Source organism: Colletotrichum phormii (genome assembly GCF_030913505.1).
Source record: "Colletotrichum phormii strain CBS 102054 chromosome Unknown BDP81scaffold_23, whole genome shotgun sequence".
In the NCBI taxonomy this organism is placed as follows: domain Eukaryota; kingdom Fungi; phylum Ascomycota; class Sordariomycetes; order Glomerellales; family Glomerellaceae; genus Colletotrichum; species Colletotrichum phormii.
This window is the reverse complement of record NW_026851465.1, coordinates 719,894-738,322: the sequence shown is the minus strand read 5'-3', so window position 1 is coordinate 738,322 and position 18,429 is coordinate 719,894. Positions and strand designations below refer to the sequence as shown.

The 18,429-nt window shown below is 53.1% G+C and overlaps 6 protein-coding genes across 6 annotated transcripts; 3 read left to right on the top strand and 3 right to left on the bottom strand.

The window, feature by feature from the left end:
- Positions 1–178: 178 nt before the first annotated feature.
- On the top strand, positions 179–1,795 carry BDP81DRAFT_329638 (maltose permease MAL31; the record flags this gene model as incomplete). The annotated part of the gene is made up of 1 exon (XM_060585336.1): positions 179–1,795. One exon carries the CDS (start codon positions 179–181, stop codon positions 1,793–1,795), a length of 1,617 nt encoding a protein of 538 aa, XP_060440801.1.
- Positions 1,796–2,599: 804 nt separating this feature from the next.
- On the top strand, positions 2,600–4,545 carry BDP81DRAFT_474887 (glycoside hydrolase superfamily). The gene is made up of 4 exons (XM_060594714.1): positions 2,600–3,300; positions 3,354–3,776; positions 3,867–4,062; positions 4,131–4,545. The coding sequence occupies exons 1-4, from the start codon at positions 2,702–2,704 to the stop codon at positions 4,188–4,190; spliced, it is 1,278 nt and encodes a 425-aa protein (XP_060440800.1). The 5' UTR covers positions 2,600–2,701; the 3' UTR covers positions 4,191–4,545.
- A 60-nt stretch (positions 4,546–4,605) lies between these two features.
- BDP81DRAFT_329516 (FAD binding domain-containing protein) lies at positions 4,606–6,377 on the bottom strand (the record flags this gene model as incomplete). The annotated part of the gene is made up of 2 exons (XM_060585320.1): positions 4,606–6,040; positions 6,100–6,377. The coding sequence occupies 2 exons, from the start codon at positions 6,375–6,377 to the stop codon at positions 4,606–4,608; spliced, it is 1,713 nt and encodes a 570-aa protein (XP_060440799.1).
- A 4,144-nt stretch (positions 6,378–10,521) lies between these two features.
- Positions 10,522–12,236, top strand: BDP81DRAFT_108102 (uncharacterized protein). Its single transcript, XM_060581443.1, has 6 exons — positions 10,522–10,798; positions 10,853–10,915; positions 10,970–11,063; positions 11,122–11,281; positions 11,336–11,439; positions 11,496–12,236. The coding sequence occupies exons 1-6, from the start codon at positions 10,645–10,647 to the stop codon at positions 12,046–12,048; spliced, it is 1,128 nt and encodes a 375-aa protein (XP_060440798.1). The 5' UTR covers positions 10,522–10,644; the 3' UTR covers positions 12,049–12,236.
- Positions 12,237–13,460: 1,224 nt separating this feature from the next.
- Positions 13,461–14,740, bottom strand: BDP81DRAFT_357222 (uncharacterized protein; the record flags this gene model as incomplete). Its single annotated transcript, XM_060586329.1, has 2 exons — positions 14,530–14,740; positions 13,461–14,469 (listed from the first exon to the last, which is right to left on the bottom strand). A coding segment is annotated over exon 2 (933 nt), but the record flags the coding sequence as incomplete, so codon positions are not given.
- Positions 14,741–15,633: 893 nt separating this feature from the next.
- BDP81DRAFT_329591 (arginyl-tRNA synthetase) lies at positions 15,634–17,609 on the bottom strand (the record flags this gene model as incomplete). Its single annotated transcript, XM_060585329.1, has 2 exons — positions 15,634–17,256; positions 17,325–17,609. 2 exons carry the CDS (start codon positions 17,607–17,609, stop codon positions 15,634–15,636), a joined length of 1,908 nt encoding a protein of 635 aa, XP_060440796.1.
- Positions 17,610–18,429: the final 820 nt, after the last annotated feature.

The window sequence follows — 18,429 nt, the reverse complement described above, 5'->3', positions numbered from 1 at the left end:
ACGGAGACGCATTCTTCTGGCGTTACATGCGTCTCTATATCATGTCTAGATTCTCCACCAATTCCGAACCTCGCTTGTCGATCATCTTCACGACGGCGCTGCTGCTTACGCTGTGACAAATTCGAAGTCTACCATTTTATCTTCGGTCCCCGAGTCAAGTCACCCAATAGCCGGCACAATGGCCACCACCAAAGACGAGCCGCTCGAGATCGGCCAGCTCGAACATGCTCCCACCGGAGACTATGCTATCAAAGACTTGGCAATGGCCAAGCAGGCCACAGATGACGAGCACAAGCTGGGTTTCATGGAGGCTATCCGCCGCTATCCCAAGGCCGCCCTGTGGTCTGTCCTCGTCTCCGCCGCCATCATCATGGAAGGCTACGATATCGTGCTCATCTCCTCCTTCTTTGCCCAGCCTGCTTTCAAGAGACACTACGGTGAATACCTTCCCAGCAAGGGCACCTACGAGATTACGGCATCCTGGCAGAATGGCTTGAGCAACGCAGTCAGTGTCGGTACAATTACCGGCGCTTTCGCAAACGGATACTTTACCCATCGCTTCGGATACCGAAAGGTTCTTCTCGCGTCTCTGGCTAGCATCGTCGGCTTTATCTTCATCTCTTTCTTCTCGCCGAATCTCCCCGTCCTCCTCGTCAGCCAATTCCTCTGCGGCATTCCCTGGGGCGTCTTCGCGACAACGGCCCCAGCTTACGCCTCCGAAGTCTGCCCGATGGCACTGCGCGGCTACCTCACTGTCTTCGTCAACCTCTGCTGGGCCCTCGGCCAGCTGATATCAGCAGGCGTTCAGGCAGGCTTCTCCGATGGCAGCAACCAGTGGTCCTACCGTGTGCCATTCGCGATACAATGGGTCTGGCCGCTTCCGCTTTTTGCGATCTTGTGGTTCGCGCCCGAGTCTCCTTGGCACTTCGTCCGCCTCGGCGACTATGAGCAAGCCGAAAAGTCTTTTCTCCGTCTCGGATCCGCATCCGAAGCTGTCAAATCGAAGCAGAAAGTCGCCATGATGATTCATACCAACGAGATTGAGCAGCAGATGGACGAAGGAACCTCCTATCTCGATTGCTTCCGCGGCATTGACCTCCGAAGAACCGAGATCGCATGCATGGCGTTTGCCGCACAGCCATTCTGTGGCTCTGCCATGGGCGGTACTCCTACCTACTTCTTCGTCCAAGCTGGCTTGCCGGAATCGATCTCCTTCCGCATGTCAGCCGGTGGTCTTGGGATTGCCTCTGTCGGTACGATCGTATCATGGGGTCTGCTTGGCCGCTTCGGTCGTCGCACGCTATATCTATGGGGCCTCGGAGGATTGGCTTTGATCCTCGTCGTCGTGGGCTCAATCAGCGCCGGTGCCCCTAACTCAGATGGGGCAAACTACGCTCAGGCTGGCATGATGCTGGGCTGGCTAGGTGTCTACTATCTCACCGTCGGTCCCATTTATTACGCCATCATCTCCGAAGTTTCCTCGACTCGCCTCCGCAACAAGAGCGTTTGCCTCAGTCGGATCGCCTACTATATTGCTCAGATCGTCTGCAATGTCATCAACCCCTACATGCTCAACCCAACAGCCGGTGACTGGAGAGGAAAGACGGGATTCTTCTGGGGGGGTTGCGCCTTTGTCTTCTTCATTTGGACTTTCTTCCGCCTCCCTGAGACAAAGGACAGGACGTTTGAGGAGTTGGATATTCTCTTTGCAAGGCGTATCAGGGCATCCAAGTTTGCCTCTTACAAGGTCTATGCATATGCTAGCGGCGACGAAGTTCTGGCTAAAGAAGGCTGAGTTCGGGGACTGACCACTTATTTCGTTGCTTTGATTAAATCAGGGCAGTTCGCGTTGTGCTATCATGAAGAGCCTTTATTACTATCGGAATTAGTCAAGAAATACGTCGTTACCATCGCCTCTCTCCTTAAGAGTCCATGCCTTGTTCTTTATCAATGTCAACCATCTGAGATGAGGTCAGATTGTCTTGTAGTGATGAACACAATACTTCAGTTCATCAACTAGTTGTAACTCGGCGCTGCGCTGCAATTACGTGACCGGGTCAAAACACTTGAGCCATCAACTTCACCTAGTATTGCCATCGTGATGAGGCTTCTCGTCGATCACCATCAGATTGGGCTCCATCACGTATTCACCGCACTACGACGCGTCGGGCTTCGGATGATGAGTTGAGATATCCCAGAACCGGTTTCCAAACCACATGCTTCATAGAACTCCGTACTCACCCAGATCTCTGCGGTAAATGAAGATCTTCATTCTTGATGGCGGCAAGTGAAGCTTCGGACTTTGAGCGCGACGCGTCTTCCGGGCTGGGCTTTCTCTCTTCCACGATGCAGTGTCGCAATGCCCGGTGGAGGAGGGTCAACGTCGTGTTGATAGTGGATTTTCTCATCCGCTCTTCCCCGCAAATTGTGAACGAGCTCTTGCAGCTTCACCTTGGCATGCGGGGAAATGAAGGATAGCGTCAAACATGGCCTAAGATGCGCCGATCTGCCGTGCGCAAACGTCTGTCGAGACGTTTACTCCGGTGGAGTGGCTCATACTCACAATGGCTTCACATTGCGACGAAGTATCGCGATGGGAGTATAATAGTAGGATGTCTCGTAGATGGAGAGATGATTGAATGCATGCAGTCAGCAGTCAATTGACCTTGACACGATACCATTCAATCCTTCCATCATCGACATGTCTCTTCTCAAGGCTTTCTCTGCCATTGCAGCTCTTACAGCTGGCCATGTTAATGGTCTGGCAGTAAGACAGTCCTCGACTGGAACAGCAACTGTTGATATTGCGAACCCCAGTGGCCCGGCCAAGTTCCTGGGTTCCGGCTTCACCTACGGATTCCCCGATAACGGAAGAGACATTGACACCTCAATCCCCGACTCCTTTGTCACGGACATCAAGTTCCACGCCAGCCGTGCCGGGGGTGCCCAGATTCTTGCCCCCGGTTGGATCGGCGGACTCGACGGATATCAGCAGCGCTTCGACTCGGCCCTCTCCAACTACCGAACCACACGCAAGTACGGAGCCGACTTCATCCTCTTGCCCAATGACCTCTGGGGTGCCGACGGCGGTCAGACGGGAGGCTCGACCTTCCCCGGTGACAACGGTAACTGGACAGAGACCGAGGTTTTCCTTCACCGTCTTGTCGATGATATCAAGTCGAACAACATGCTCCACAGGCTCGTCTTTGACATCTGGAATGAGCCTGATCTTGACATCTTCTGGGCTCGATCGTGGGATCAGTACCTAGACTACTATGTTCGGGCTCACAAGATCATCAGGTCAGACAGTCTTTTAGAGTCCATCATGATGATGTCAACTAACATAACTGCAGGGCCGAACTTCCAGACACTTTAATCAGCGGACCATCTGCCGCCAACGCCCCAGCTGTCGACTTGGACAATTGGAAAGCTTGGATGTCCGCCGTGGCAGCCAACGACGCCATTACCGACATCTACTCCTGGCATCAGATCGGCGACTGGCAACGTGAACCCGATAGAGTCGTTCCCGACTTCAAGTCTCTCCAGAGTACCTACAACCTCCCAGATCGACCAATCGACCTGAACGAGTACGCCTGGCCATCCGAGCAGAACCCAGCCAACGGAGTTTTCTACCTCGCCCAGCTTGAACGCCACAACCTCCGCGGTCTTCGCGCCAACTGGGGTAGTGGCTCCGACTTGCACGACTACATGGCCGACCCTCTCTTCAAGGACGCCAGGGGAACGTGCAAGCCCAACGGAGAATGGCATGTGTACAAGTACTACGCTTAGATAACCGGCGAGCGAGTCGCAACCACCGCCTCGGCTGACCGGACGTTTGATGTCTTTGCTACTGTTGAGAATAATAGCGTCAAGATCCTCGCGGGAACCAGGACCGTTCAGAAGAATTACGAGATCAAGATTTCTGGACTCAGCAAACTTGGTCTCCCCAGCGACGGTTCTGTCCAAGTCCGTACTCTTCGTTTTGTCTGGGCTGGCACCGAGGTTGAGGTTGGGGAGCCAGTTGATTTGGGTGTTACCAGCCTTTCATCCGCTTCCGACAGCGTGAGTCATTCGTATCCCTGAATAGCAGTTTGCATACGTGACAGCAATACTAATACTTCATTCTACAGCTTACGATCCTCGTCGAGCCGCCTACCAACTCCACAGCGTTCGCGTTTGAGCTCTTCTGAGTTTGGGAGAGGCTCTTACCAGCTGACTCTATCAGCAAATCCGGTCCCCTGAATGTCATCAGAGGCAATGAAAGGATGGACCTGAACATATGTACCCTTCTCTGTAGATAGATCGATCCTATTTTGCTAGTATATAACCAAAATTGCACGAGTACTCCGCAGGAAGCAACTTATTCTAAACATTTACGACATGAGACTCAGCAATCTCAATCACGGCGAGTCCGACGTGTCAATATTCAAGTGATGAAGGAGTACCTGCATGTAACCAACTTATGGCAAAATCCTTCACGTAGAACGTCGATGACTCAAATGTGAGGCTTGGCTCATTATTTCGTGTGATCACTTGTGACATCGAGGCAAAACCTTGACAAAAAACGAAGGTGATTTTCAATTACTATGGGGTATTTTCTACGACTTAAACACGGCACATTCTTCCACTGTCAGAAACAGTCCACGACTCGCTGCCAACGGCATTGCGAACGTAGAAGAAACCTTCAGGGTCCCACTTCTGCTTCAGGCACAACAGGGAGTTGTAGTTGCTGCCAAAGAACTCGGTCTGGAAGTTGGGCTGCTGGAAGTCGGCCTCGTTCATGTACGCGCCGCCAGTGGGGGTGAGAGCCTCGATCTCCTTCATGATGACGTTGGTCATGAGGTCCTGGTTCGCAATCATCTCCTCCCAGGGGGCGGTGAAGTTCCAGACGGTGGTCAGGGTGGCGTGGACGAGGGCGTTGCGCCAGGCGGGGGTGACGGAGTTGGTCTCCTTGGTGCCGAACTTGCCAACGTCGGTACCAACTCCGATGAAGGTGGCGCCCTTCTCGGCGACGCTGCGGGAGAAGGAGCCGATGTTGGTGATGTTGTCGCGGGGGATGAGGCGGCCTCCGTACTGGGCGATGCCGACCTGGATGTTGCCGATGGGCAGGGGACCGAAGTACTTGTCGTAGTGGTTGTAGTAGCTCTCGTACTCGGTGTAGGTGGTGGTGTAGTTCATGTTAAGGGCGTCGAGACGGGCGACGAAGGGGGCGAGCAGGGTCTTGACCTCGTCGGCGGTCTTGTTGAACGCGTTGAGGGGGGCGATCTGGAAGAAAGCGGAGGCGAAGTAGTAGACGACCATGGAGCCGCCGTCGATCATACCGGCAAGCTCCTCGTGGAAGGCGTCGATGGCGTTGAAGAAGGCAGTGTTGTCGTTGTCGGCAGCCATCATGACGAGGGTGGCACCACCGACCTTGGCATCGGGGTGAGCCTTGACGGTCATGGAGGTGACAACACCCCAGTTACCGGGGCCACCACCGGAGAGAGCCCAGTAGAGATCAGCATTCTCGGTCTGAGAAGCAGTCAAGAGAGTACCGTTGGCGATGACAACCTCCCACTCCAGAACGTTATCAGCACTGAGACCGAAGGAGGTAGACAAAGCGCTGTGGCCACCACCCTGAGTGTAACCTCCAGCAATACCAACGGTAGGGCACTCGCCACCAACAACAGCAAGGCCAGCGGTGTGGGCAGCCTCCATAACATCGAAGCCCTGGGTACCGGCACCGACCTTCATGGCCTTGCCGGAGTAGGTGGCGGTGCTCCAGTCAACAACCTCGGTGCTGGTCAGGTGGTGAGTCCAGACGGAGAGGGCTCCGGCGCCGGTAGAGCGACCAAGGTAGTCATGGCCGGTGTTACGGATAATGAAGCGGATGTTGTTCTCAGCGGCGAAGGAGATGGTGGCCGCGATGTGCTCGGGGGTCTTGGCGTCGACGGCGTAGACGACGTAGTTACCCAGAACACAGGCACGAGACTGCGGCTGAAAGGGGTCGCAGCTCTGGTTGGCGAAGAAGGGAGCCATAATGGAGGAAGAGGATCCCATGCTACATCATCGTTAGTCACTTGATGTCGTCAATATCAATAAGTTGGGATCGACACTTACTGGATCTCCGCATCCTGCCATTCGCTCTGCAGAGTTGCGCAGGTGGCAGCATCGTAGACGGGGTCGTGGCATGGCGCGCCAAGAGGAACAGTCGCGATCAGGTTGCCGCCGACAGTGGTGTTGAGGGCATCCCACTGTGCCGTTGCAGGCCAGCAAGAGTCACCGGGGAAACACTTGCAGTCACCGACGGCGCGCTCAACAAAGGCGGTGCCGATACGGTGGTTCGGAGCAGCGAGCGCCGCACCGGCGAGGGCCGCTTGGAGGACAAAGCTCTTCATCTTGGACTACTTTGACTTGACCTGGGTTGGAAAGGCAAAGTCAAAGGCAGCGCAATGTGAGACAAAGATCGACGGCTGAGGGAGAGGCGGGGGAGAGGGAAAAGAGAGGGAAATGCCGCTGGACCATTTCATCAAAAGAAAGTTTTTCCTTCGGGTGGCCATGAGCATCACTTCTAGTATGCTGCAGGAAGTGGCCTACCCGACCTCCGGGACCACGGCATGGGAGTTTGGAGAGTCCATCTCGACAGGGAGGACGCTTCCCGACTGGGGTTTTGACCGAGATTTAGGGTCCTATAGAAGGCGGACTTCGCCCCCTCAAACTAGTGGAAGTTTGCCGCATTTCTCACCTGTTGCTGATGAATCCGTCTTGCTATCGTTCGAGAAGGGAACAATAACGGGAAGAAGGCCCTAGGGTCGATTCTCATGCAGTGCCGTTTGTGGCTGGTTCCCTCTTGTTCCCCTGCCATCCTTGGCCAGGGGCGGTAAAGCGTTGCGGGCTGTAGAGCGGGAGACGAGGTCGATATCGTCCTAGATATCGGCCGGACACCAGGGATGCCGGCCACTAGTGGCCAGGACGGTCGACAGTCTGGAGTGCGAGAGAGCGGACAGCGTACGGATGCTCGACACTCACACCGGACATCCTGATACCTATCTCCGCTTGAAGCTCCATTCAACTTCTCGTTGTCGCTTGTGGCGGCCTGCCTGCTCTCTCGACCCCGGCTCCCACGACTTCACAAGGCGATGAAGATCCGGGCCACGAGCGTTCCGCGGTCCGTCGTCTTCCACCACCTGGCCAAGGCCGGGTCAGGCTTGCACGGCCGGGCTCCACGCGGTCAGGTTGTTCGCTCTTCCAAAGTCTTGTTCAGCGGGTAATTAAGAGTGGCTCGCAGATCAAAGGGTGCAGTGCTCCCGGCAGCACCCTGGCGAATACCTCGCTCAAGTTGCTCAGCAACCCCAAACTGCTGCAGAATCACGCATCGTTCCTTGCAGAGTGCAGTTCGCTTACGCTCTGAGACGATGGGCAGAAACCGGCTGTTGAGATGGTGCTACTGTAGACGCAAGAATGACGATGTTGTTGATGCTTACATCCATGGCCAACCTATCGTTGGTGCGGTTCGGCTCGGGATCTCGTAGCAAGTGGTTGCTGGTTACTAAACTACGGTCCAACTGGTGTTTACTGGACAATATCCCGGACTTCTCCTCGGCGTTTTTGAGGAATCTTCAATAGTCGGGCGCAACCTGGACCGGAAATTGAAGCTGCGGGGATTCTTCAGCAAAGTCTATCGAACCCCGGCCCGATTGGGGGCTCGCCACCAGACCCTTGGTAAGAAAAGAGGATCGATCAAGCAGACCCACGCATCCTTCAGACTTTCAAGGGGGGTCAACTGCAGGGGCCTCGCGGCGGTCTAACCTGAACTCGCCAAATGCCGATGAGATGAAGTTCCTCGGTTCCTCCAAGATTCGGTAGCAACCGCATCGTACGAGGCAACGTATAGAGGAACAAGGGGCTGGCCAAACTGTCCATGGAGTTGGGAGTTGGACCGCTGTAACGTCTGATGAATATCTTGATAAGTGGTTCAGGCTCGATCGGAGAGCAGGGTGCGAATCTTTGGCTGATTGCGACATTGTCTGCAAATACTGGTCGGGCCCCCGAATCTCGTCCAAGGGTCTCCCACCCCTCGGGTCTCACGAACTCAAGAATGAGACAGTGGTGTCGATGAACCACAACGTTCATCCAAACTCCAATGCAGCTGAGTGACATCATGTGGCTACCATAGGATCAACGTTACTGTGACGTTCTCAATACATAAGGTCCATCCAGTAGTTGAGATCAACGGTGCTAGGAAACACTATTGAAAAGGGATTGGCGGCCGTTGTGCAAAGTCGGCATTAAAGTGCCTCATACAAGCGGGCAGCAAAACAAACAGTCAGCCACCACGACGCCGGCGGACGGACAGCACAGACACTCGGGTCCCGTCCCGATCAACGTTTTTTCTCCCTCCGAATTGGTGTGTGTGGCATCTGTGGCTGCTCCCTTGGTATCGTTCCTTGGCAATAGGGAAATTCGGATCCGAAAGGAAGATTCCGTAGGGCGTGATAAGTTGTTCGGTATCAGTCTGTCCGAGTCACGAAGAGGACCCTTTTCTTTTTTCGGTGGCTCCCTCCTCGTGCCCGGATGATGGATCGCCTCCCTCTCCTGATCATTCTCCAGTTCCCATGGACGTTCCAAAGCCAAAATTTCTTCGTCTCCGCAGATGCCCGAGAAGGCTGGCCGGCTGGGTACGGATATGGTTCCGGGGAGTTTGGGGTTGGAGACTTTGGAGCATGTTCTTCGGAAATCCAGTCACGAATAATTGTTGCTTGCTGTGCCGCAGCGCGCTCGAGCACATACGCTCACCTGAAAAGCGGGATGGCGCCGAGGACTTCTGGAACTTCTTTCTTATCGGTGGGGGTGGTTGAAGACATGGTTACAACTTGCATGGGTTTGCAGGGCACACTCTGCAGGCCAAGTCGGCATATCAGACCCACGTGGTCGGAATGTGGCACAGCAACTTGAACTCTCAAAGTCCCAGTCGACTTCATCTTGACAAAGTTTTGGCTTGATAACAGAAGATTTCTTGGTCAATTGAACGCTTCAGGGCCATCCAGCGCATAAGTAGCTAGCAGTAAATTGCAAACACGACGGATACGTGGAAAAAAGTTTGCTTCAGGGAGAAACCTTTTCTTGATGAGACAACCTGGTTTTATAAGGATAGCATGTCGATACCAGAGTTCAGAGCTTTACCGCACATGGCAAATTGCTCGAACCGGCGTGTCTCGGACAGGGATATCCTCGCATGTCACATTCACCACTGACTTGTCATCGCGACACGGACCAAGTCTGGCCACATTCTGGTTGCATGGTCCACTCCATGGTCCATGAATTTTGATAATTGCGTAAAAGTCGAGTTGAAGCTAGCCCGCCAAGTTGTCAAAACTTTCAGCTGTCACCTCTGCCACTGTGGCATTTTAGCCCCCAATGTGATATATCATACGCGGTAACGCCATGTGACATAAAGGACCTCTCCTCGGGTTTGGCTTAGACTGCGGCTCATTTCTCTTCCTCGGATGGGTTCCGTGCTCGGGATTCAACTTCCATACTAATAATAACAAACGGGCAGCGGACGCGGTTCCCACAATACGGATTTTACGAAATCTGGCTGACTGCCAGGGGAACCAACAACTTGTTCTCTTATGAAAGACCATCATCCCTGGATCTGCGCTAATTAGTGCCGCGTGCAATGCCCGTACGCGTGCATAGCGTGCGTGTACTACAGTACTCCGTATATGCGTCCAACAAGGGGGGGCAACCAGCAGGGGACGGGGGCCGCCGACGCCACGTCTCTTCTAGAATCCCAGGTCTGGCGAGGAAGCCCAGACGCATCTCCGGCCGGTGGCTCAGTTCGCGAAATTCGAGGTGACTGGTCGCAAACTCGATGCGTTTTGCAAGATGCAGGCATGGGTACGTTCGTCTCCAGAAAGCACTCCTGAAATGCAACATCGGCACACTTTCCGGTGGGGGAAAAGAAGCTCTGCTTCAATGCTCCTCGTTTGGAGTTTGACCCCGTATGCGTTCCTATCTTCCTCGTGGCTCCCCCGAGCTTCTCGCAAACGTGCAGTGCACGAGGCAAGGGGGGGACGTTACCTTGTAGACGATCCGAGGGACAAGCCCTCCACACCTCACACATCCGGCCTAGAAGGTCTCACAAAGTTCGTGCTTGCAGCCCGGCTTGGCCGTTACTTCAAGTGTGATATCTTTTACCTGCTCCGACAGGGGATGCCTTCTGGCCCAGATGCTCGGTGCCGGAACAGGATACCCAATCCATAAGGTTGTGTCTATGTGGGAAAGTCAATGTGAAAAGGGAGAGAAGCCTGAGAGCAAGAGCACATTATTTGTATATTGGTAGTCCCTCCACTCTTCCCCCTCCCTTCTTGGCACGAACGTTACTAGCTGAAAGGCCTGGTCTAATGATGTTATGAACGACGAGCTCCTGTCCAGATAAAGCGGTCTAAAGCCAGTCGGCTCCGCCACCTCTGTCCACTCGTGCCCTTTCCTCCTAGTCTCCTACCTAGGCTCGTCGGTTAGATCGGCAACGTCCATCCCGTCTCACCACTTCCCGTCGAACAACGTCTACCCGCAGACCATCAGCCTTACGTCTGTCTGGGCTCGAACTCCATCGAACGGGTTTCGAAGGAGTTGAGGTTATTCGCAACAGTCTAGCCTACGATGAGTGAATCGTGGACATACAACACCCCGCCGGGGACGCCGTCCACGGGGCCCCAGATCACGGCTATCGCGTTGGTGTTTACCGCGCTGTCACTGATCATCATGATGTTGCGGTTATATGTCCGTGTGATCATGCTCAAGGCCGCTGGTTCAGGTAGGTTTACATATAGGGTACCTGGGCTCTTGTACAGCATACTGACTTGTCTAGATGACTGGATCATCTTTGTTACGTGGTTTGCCGCTTGTGGTTTCACAATCGTCAGCACTATTCGTACGTTGTTCTCTGGCTCTTTCCATCTCGTCTGACGTCTAACAATCACTCAAGAAACGAAATGGGGCCTTGGTCTCGAGAAGTTGGAAGACATGCCTCTGGAGAATCTCTACAACTTTGGTCTGCTACAATATGCCGGCGCTCCTTTGTAAGTGAGTTTGATTTCCAAAAGACTAATCAGGCATCATAACTAACATCCAATCTAGCTACATCAGCAGTATTCTCGGCTTCAAGATCAGCTTGCTTCTCTCATATCTCCGCTTCATCCCGAAGGGTCCCTACAGATGGGCAACCTTCGTCACTATTGGTCTCTGTGTTGCGTACCACCTTGCCTTCTTGCTCGTGCAGATAAATCTGTGCACGCCTGTAGGTTCTTCCCATCTCCTATTCTAGTACAAACCAGACATTGACAAAGAACAGATCGCGAAGCAATGGGACCCAACAATCACAAACGGTTCTTGCATTCCGGGAGTTCCCTTCTACACCAGCATGGCGTCTCTTACGATTGCGTTTGACGTTATTGTGTAAGTTCTCCTCGGTGAACACGTTCCAAAACATCAGCTCACAATTCCCTCCCCAGCATGTTCCTTCCCTTCCCCGTCCTCGCCTCCTCCAAGATCCAAAAGCGCAAAAAGTTCGTCCTTCTCGGACTCTTCGGCCTCGGCGCCTTCATCACCGTCATTCAAATCATCCGAATCCAAACCGTCCACGCCCTCGCGAATTACCTCGACTCCTCGCCCCTCATCATGTGGTCCGCGATCGAAAACAACCTCGGCATCATAGTCTGCTGCATCCCCACCCTCGCGCCCCTCGTCAAATACTTCAACGAAAAGAGCAGGTCCGGGAGTCGAAGCAACAAATACGGTGGTGCGAGCGGCTACGGAAAGACGGGACACAGCGGCAATGTCGGAAGCAGGTACGCGCTGCAGAGCTGGCGTCCGGGGATGAGCGGTATGCAGCCGCTCGGCAGCGGGATCGATCACAGCGATCGGGATATTGGGGTTCAGAGTTCAAGGATAGGAAAGGGGTCGGATGACGGCAGTGCCGATTATCATCTTGATGCGCCGGTTATTGTCAAGAAGACGGAGTTTGTGGTTACGAGCAATCCTAGGGAGCCAGGGGAGGCTGTTTGAAGGAGGTCCGGGAGCGAGAATCATTAACGACTTGGTATATTGATGTCTGGGTACTTGTCTAAATAATTATAATCTGTATGAATCTACAGGGACGCCGGCCGTGTGTACCCCAGCTTATGAGTTTGCTTCATCAAGATTTCGACTCTCTCGCGGTACCCAGATCCCCGTTCAGTCGACAATGGAGTGGTTCCCCCGATTTCTTACATCTTAGTACTGGACTGAACCATCTCTAGGAATCGAAGACTATTCCAACTCCATCTGTTGGCCTCTGAAGTAAGTAAGAGACTCCCATCCGGCAATTATTTCGCTCAGAATCTTCGGATTTCCCGAACTCCGATGTCTCAGCAACATTTTGGCCATTCACAACGATAGAAACCAAATTTCGTGGCTCGATTGCCTGTAGTCATACGTTTACAACAACAGAGTTCGAGGTCGACTAGGTTGGCTGGTCATCCAGTCACTCAGCATTGAGAACGGTTACCATAACAAAGTCAGCGGACCGGCCCGAGCTGAGCGAAAGGCAAATCCGAGTGGGACTGCACGAACCCAACCATAAAGTCTTCTGGCAAGAGCAAAACCCCTCGGCATGAAGGCGTTCAAAGACGTTGCAAGATTCGCATCAAAAAGCTTTTGAGGGAGCAATACCGAAGACAGTATGACTCAGGAGTTGGATCTACGATCCCACAGGGGTCTAAAGACAAAGGCTTGTCTAGCAACAAAGAGCACACCATCTTTGCTTCTGATCAAGCATGATATTGTGTTAGTAATTGACCTTGGCACCATACTGAGATGAATAATGCGCAAGTTGAAGGGAAAGCCAGATTCTTTTTGTTCCACTAATCCTTGCCCTAGTTTAGAAATACACGGCTCTTCTCTTCTCATCCAAGAGGAAAGCAAAAGGCATCAATCGTCCCCATCCCTAGCCCCCTCCAATCTCAGAAAGCGCAGTAAGTATACACTAAAGAAGCCCCCTAGTAAGAAGGGCCAAAGGGGTCGGGGATCCGAGAGTCGGAGCCGGGGCTGGAGGCCTCTCTCTTAATGTTAAGGCGAGCACCGCCCAAGCCGACCATACCACCGCCATTGACAATGGGGCTGCCATCGCTCTGCATCTGGCTCTGGCCTGTGTCGGAACGTCCGGGGGTGATTCCGTCTTGGCTGACAAAGAGACCGCCGGAGGAGGAGGTGGCAGACACTTGACGCTGATGAGTAGGACGGAGTTGACCCTGGAAGTCACCGACGGTACCCAAGCGACCTCCACCACCAACACCACCCATGCCAGTACCACCAGTACCACCAGCAACACGGGCACCAGCGACACCTCCAGCACCATCACCAGCACGAGCACTAGCAACACCGCCCATGCCGGCGAGACTGTTGAGGCGAGTGAGATCATTGCCAATGCCTCCGATGACGACTCTGCCACTTCCACCACCTCCGCCAGTATTCTTCTGGATACGACCACCCTGAGTGTGACGAAGAAGACCCATGTCTCCCTTCATGATGGCCTTGAGCTCACGGACCTTCTTGCGGATCTCATTGCTCTTCTCTCTATTCTGCATAGCATCGGCGAAAGACTCGAGGTTGGCCATGGTGTCGCCGACAATGGTGTTCTGAGCGCGAGTGTCCTGGAACTCGTCGTCCTCATAGAGGGCGTGCTGAGCCTGGACGTTATTGCCCCAATGGCACATGGAGGAGTTCTGGTGGACAATGAGGTGACGGAAGACCTCGGTCGGGTACTTGCCGCCGTTGAGAGCGACAGCGGTGAGAACGTCGCGCTGGCTGAGGTCACGGTTGTTCTTGAGCTTCTCGAGAATCTTCTTGTAGAGGGAGTGGTCGTTGAGGGTCTGACGAAAGTAGGTATTCTCGATGTCGTCGAGAATAATCTCGAGGAGCTGAGAGTCAACCTTGTTGATGAGGGTCTTGACGAACTTGCGGGCATCAGAGAGGCCGTCACGGTACCACTCGTGGTTGGCTGCGAGAATCGCCTTGTCGACCCAGGCGGCGGTGTGGCAGCGGATGAAGAGGTCCTTCAGGACCTTGTTGTACTCGCCGTCATAGTTGACGGCGACGATGGCCTCGAGGGCGAGGTAGTCGACGAGATCGGGGCGGCGATCGCGCTCGGGGACGTTCTTGTCCTTCAGTGAGTTGCAGAGGGACTGGTAGATGGTGTTGTCTGAGATGCAACGACGGAAGGCGTTGGAGTCGATGCGAGACTCGATGCGACCAAGAAGAGCGGGAGTGAAGGTAGCGGTCTCACGAATCATGGTCTTGGCCTCTGTGACGCGTCTGGCGCGCTCTTCGGCCGAGATGACGGTGGTACCGCGGTCGCGCGAGCGTTGAGACATGATGCTTGAGTCGATGGAGTGATGAGTGACAAGAGGTTGATATTTTGAAAGGGGATGTCTTTGTCTGCGGAAGAATCTGCATCAATAAGAAGTCAGAACCATCTTCGAGGATTGAGAGAAAAAATGAAAACTCTACCGCGATATTCAGCTTGCTGTCGAAGCTCTCACAGCGCGCGTTGTTGTGATGTTATAGCAGTGAGGGCAGCAATGGTCATGCCACTTAGCTATATCTAGCCGGTCAGTGATGTATCACAGCAAGATACACAAGCGATTTGATGAGGAGGAAAAGTTGGAAGAAGAGAAGAAGGAAAACAAGGGCGGTGGGTGAGGGAGAGAAAAGGATGAGGATGAGGGTGAGGGTGAGGGAGGGCTCAGGAGGACGAGAGGGTGGGGCGAGGTCGAGGTGGAAGGTGAAAATCAAAACAATGGCCTCACCTCGAGGCAGGAAGGAACGACTGGGCTCAGGATAATGAAAATTATGGGCTGCTGGAAGGCAGGAACAGGTGATTTATTTGTAGTGAATGTGTGTTAAGAGGATAAAGTGATGAAAAGTGAGGGCTTACCTAGATTCTGGATTGTGGGGGTAGTTTATTTGAGATGTGTTATTGAGGAAGAAAAGGAAGTGAGGGCTTCAAGTTTAGAAAGGATTTTCATCAGTGGGTCTGTCTACACATCTATCTAGGCAGGTGGCATCATTCTTCACCTTCCTGCCTCGCTCTATCTCTCTCTGGCGTATTCGTCTCTCGTCTGATGTGAGGGCTTGAGGGAGCAGGACGACGGGGATGGCCACTCATTGAGCTCTATTGATTTACCGAGACCTGGGCTCACAAGCTGTCGAGCATTTTGGTGAAAGACAATACATAAAGAACAAGACTGAGCTTCGGAAAGCTTATCAATCATAGATTCTTGCCCCGACACGGCTCAGGAAAAGTAACTACAATGCTATGAGCAGGTGAGAGGAACGCCAAACATCACTTTCATCAGGCTTCATGCAAAGCAAGAACATTAAATTGACTATCTTTGAGTTTTGCTATGCAACACAGTAAAAGGCTGCCACCCGGCCTGGGATCCTTGGTGTGCTCCCGTGTCTGTCATCAAGTCATGATCTCATAATAAAGCCACTTCAACAAAGCATGCGCCTTTCAATGTTCCTTGACAATCTTAACACGTCCGGTGGTACAAAACAATGACCAAACCCCTCATCTGAGCTACAACAGTGACATGAACCAGAACGTCGAAATCAAGAAGACAGAGGGCTGATACCGAGAACCTTCATCCCATTCTCAAAAACCTGCCTGGCATTCTCATATAGCACTGCTCGGGCAAGGTCAAGCGCCGGGGTTTCGGCAGTTTCCTCTTCTTCGTCTTCATCCTCTCCTTCATCGTCATCGAGACATATCAACAGCTGCTCGGCCAGCCGATACTGGTACGTCAACACAGCCGAGGGCTCAAGGGTCTTGTACGCGGCGTTGATAACATCAGGGTATTGCGCCATAAGCCTCAGGAGATTCGTGTACTCTTCCTCCTCCAGCTGAGTGTAGTCGACCTCTCCGAGAGCAGTCGGGTCAGCTCCAAGTTGGCTGATGGTCATACAAAGTCGAGTATAAAGTAATTGAATATGAGCGCCAGTGTCGCTCTCAAATTCGGTCATCTTCTTGCTGTCGAACGCGTACCCGTTGCTGCGCTTGGTGTGCATGTCTTGGGCAAGAAGGGATGTGATACCTAAAGGCTCCGCGGCAGCAAGAGGGGCTCCGGCATTCTGCTCCGTCGCCATGGCGTCTTTGACTGCGTTCGAGCATTGGTTCAGCATGTCGCCCAACAGGTGCGCATTGCCCAGTTGGGATGACAGGCCCTGAACCTTGCCAAAATTAACGTGTTGGATCTTCTTGGCGAGATCCTCCCTCCCCATCAGCTCGAGCGCCTTGATCACGCCACGGAAGTGGGAATCCTGCTCCGAAGCGACGACGTAGATCATCTTGTCGAAAGAGAACTTCTTCTCACGATCGAAGACTGCAGCAAGGTCGCGGGAGAAGTACATGGTCGTGCCGGTGCGGTTCCGGACCATGCCAGTGCCGAGACCTTTGGCGCCGTGCTTCTTGAAGTCGATGAGCCAGGATCCATCACTCTCTTCGGATATGCCCTTCTCCTTGAGGACTGTCTCTACCTCGGCAATTGACTCCGAAGTGACTTGAGACTCTCCAGCGTACTCATCGAACTTGATGCCGAGACGAGCATAGGCCTTGGTGTAGTCTTCGACATAGACGTTGCGGAATCTGGTGGTCAAGGCGAGCGCATCGGCATCTCCTTCCTCCCACTTCTTGGAGAAGGCATCGCGCTCGGCGTAGATGCCCTGTGACTCAATCTCGGCTGTGTTCTTTCCCTCGTCTTTTGCCTTTGCGCTTGCTTCTTGTTCAGGCTTAAATAGTTCGTTGATCTGGTTGTGTACATCAAGGAGATGTCGAATGGGGTCCTTGTCGAAGGCTTCCTCTGAACCGAACTTATTCCAGCCGACAGCAAGCAGAGCAATGTTCTTGCCCCAGTCTCCCAAGAAGTTCAGTCGGCCAACCTCCCATCCCATCCGCTCATGTAAGTTGGCAATGGCAGCACCGTTGATTGTGCTGCGGAGGTGTCTGCCTTCAAATTCTTGTGCGATGTTGGGTGACGAGAACTCGACGATGACCTTTTTGCGTCCGGAATCGGGCGTTGCAGCATCTTTTAGACCAAAAGACTCGTCGTTTCCGTATAATTGTTTGCGATCGGCAATGAAGGGCAACAAAAGTCTGGGAAGGAGGAATGGGGAAGAGAAAATTCGGATGTGAACGCCATCGACGAACGGGAAAGTGTACAGAGGTGACTTTGGGAACTGGAATAAAGCCCTCTTAGCAAAACATGCCAACTACTTCTGGGAGATGTGTTGCGTGCATTCCTCACCTTGTCAAGCAGCGCGGCTGCGGCTTCGGCGTTAGCCTTCTTGATCTTGAGACGGGGTAAGATCACGGCAAGATCTCCCATAGAGAGGGAAGCTGTTGATTGTATAGCTTCATAGGCAACGCCAGGTTCGCACTCAGCTACCTCGGCCACAATCTTGGCTATGTAAGACCGAAAGATATCGAGTGGCCGCACTAGCACGTCGGCAATTGGGAAAGAGGGCACAGGAGTGTTGAGGCTTAGCCCTTCCAACGAATTTTCGAGACCACTGATAGAGAGAGTCGCCATGGTGTGTGAGCTTGGTGCGTGAGAAAAGAAAAAGAGGAAAAACAAAATGTCACAATTCCCATGAGATTCTCGGGTCCTTCTTCAACGGAGGCTGATGTCAACAGCAATGTGGTGTGGTCCGTCGGGCACGAGGAGCTGCATACTAACGCGGCGCGACGAGATTGGACACACTTGCAGCTTGCATTTGGCTACGGTCTAATCATGTTGATGTTGCGACGAGGTATTGGTTCTGACGACAGGGGCCAACTCTCACGACTGCCCTATAGGTCGCCTTACTTTCATTCCGCATAAAGTTACCAACACCCTGTAAATGATCCATATGAGATAACTTATCGCGATCAGTCATTTTGGTCTAGATCTACCTTTGCATCACGTGCTACAATAACCCGAGACACCATGGTGGCATCGTCAATGGCTTCAAGATTGCCATGACCAATTGCAACAGCAACGCAACTCGACCACTCTTTGTGAATAGGAGGACATTTTAAAGACTACATGAATTGCAAATATCCAACACAGAGCCCAACGCCATCAGACCAGAGTGTGGTATGCCCATGGGTTGGTGGCCTCTGCGGCATTGACCTGAAAAGCGGTCACGCTGACGACAGAAAGCACTGTGAGAACGGCAGAGATCGACATTCCACTCTGAACATCACTCCACAACGACCAGCCTATTCCAAATAGTAGCGAAAACAACACCAAAACCAGCCATAGAATTTCCAAGGGACTGCGGTTCAGGCCGACTTCGATTTCGAGTCCGTAGCCCGCGTGCGCTCAGGTTCTTTATAGTAGAAAACGTACCATCAAACTTGTGCACAAT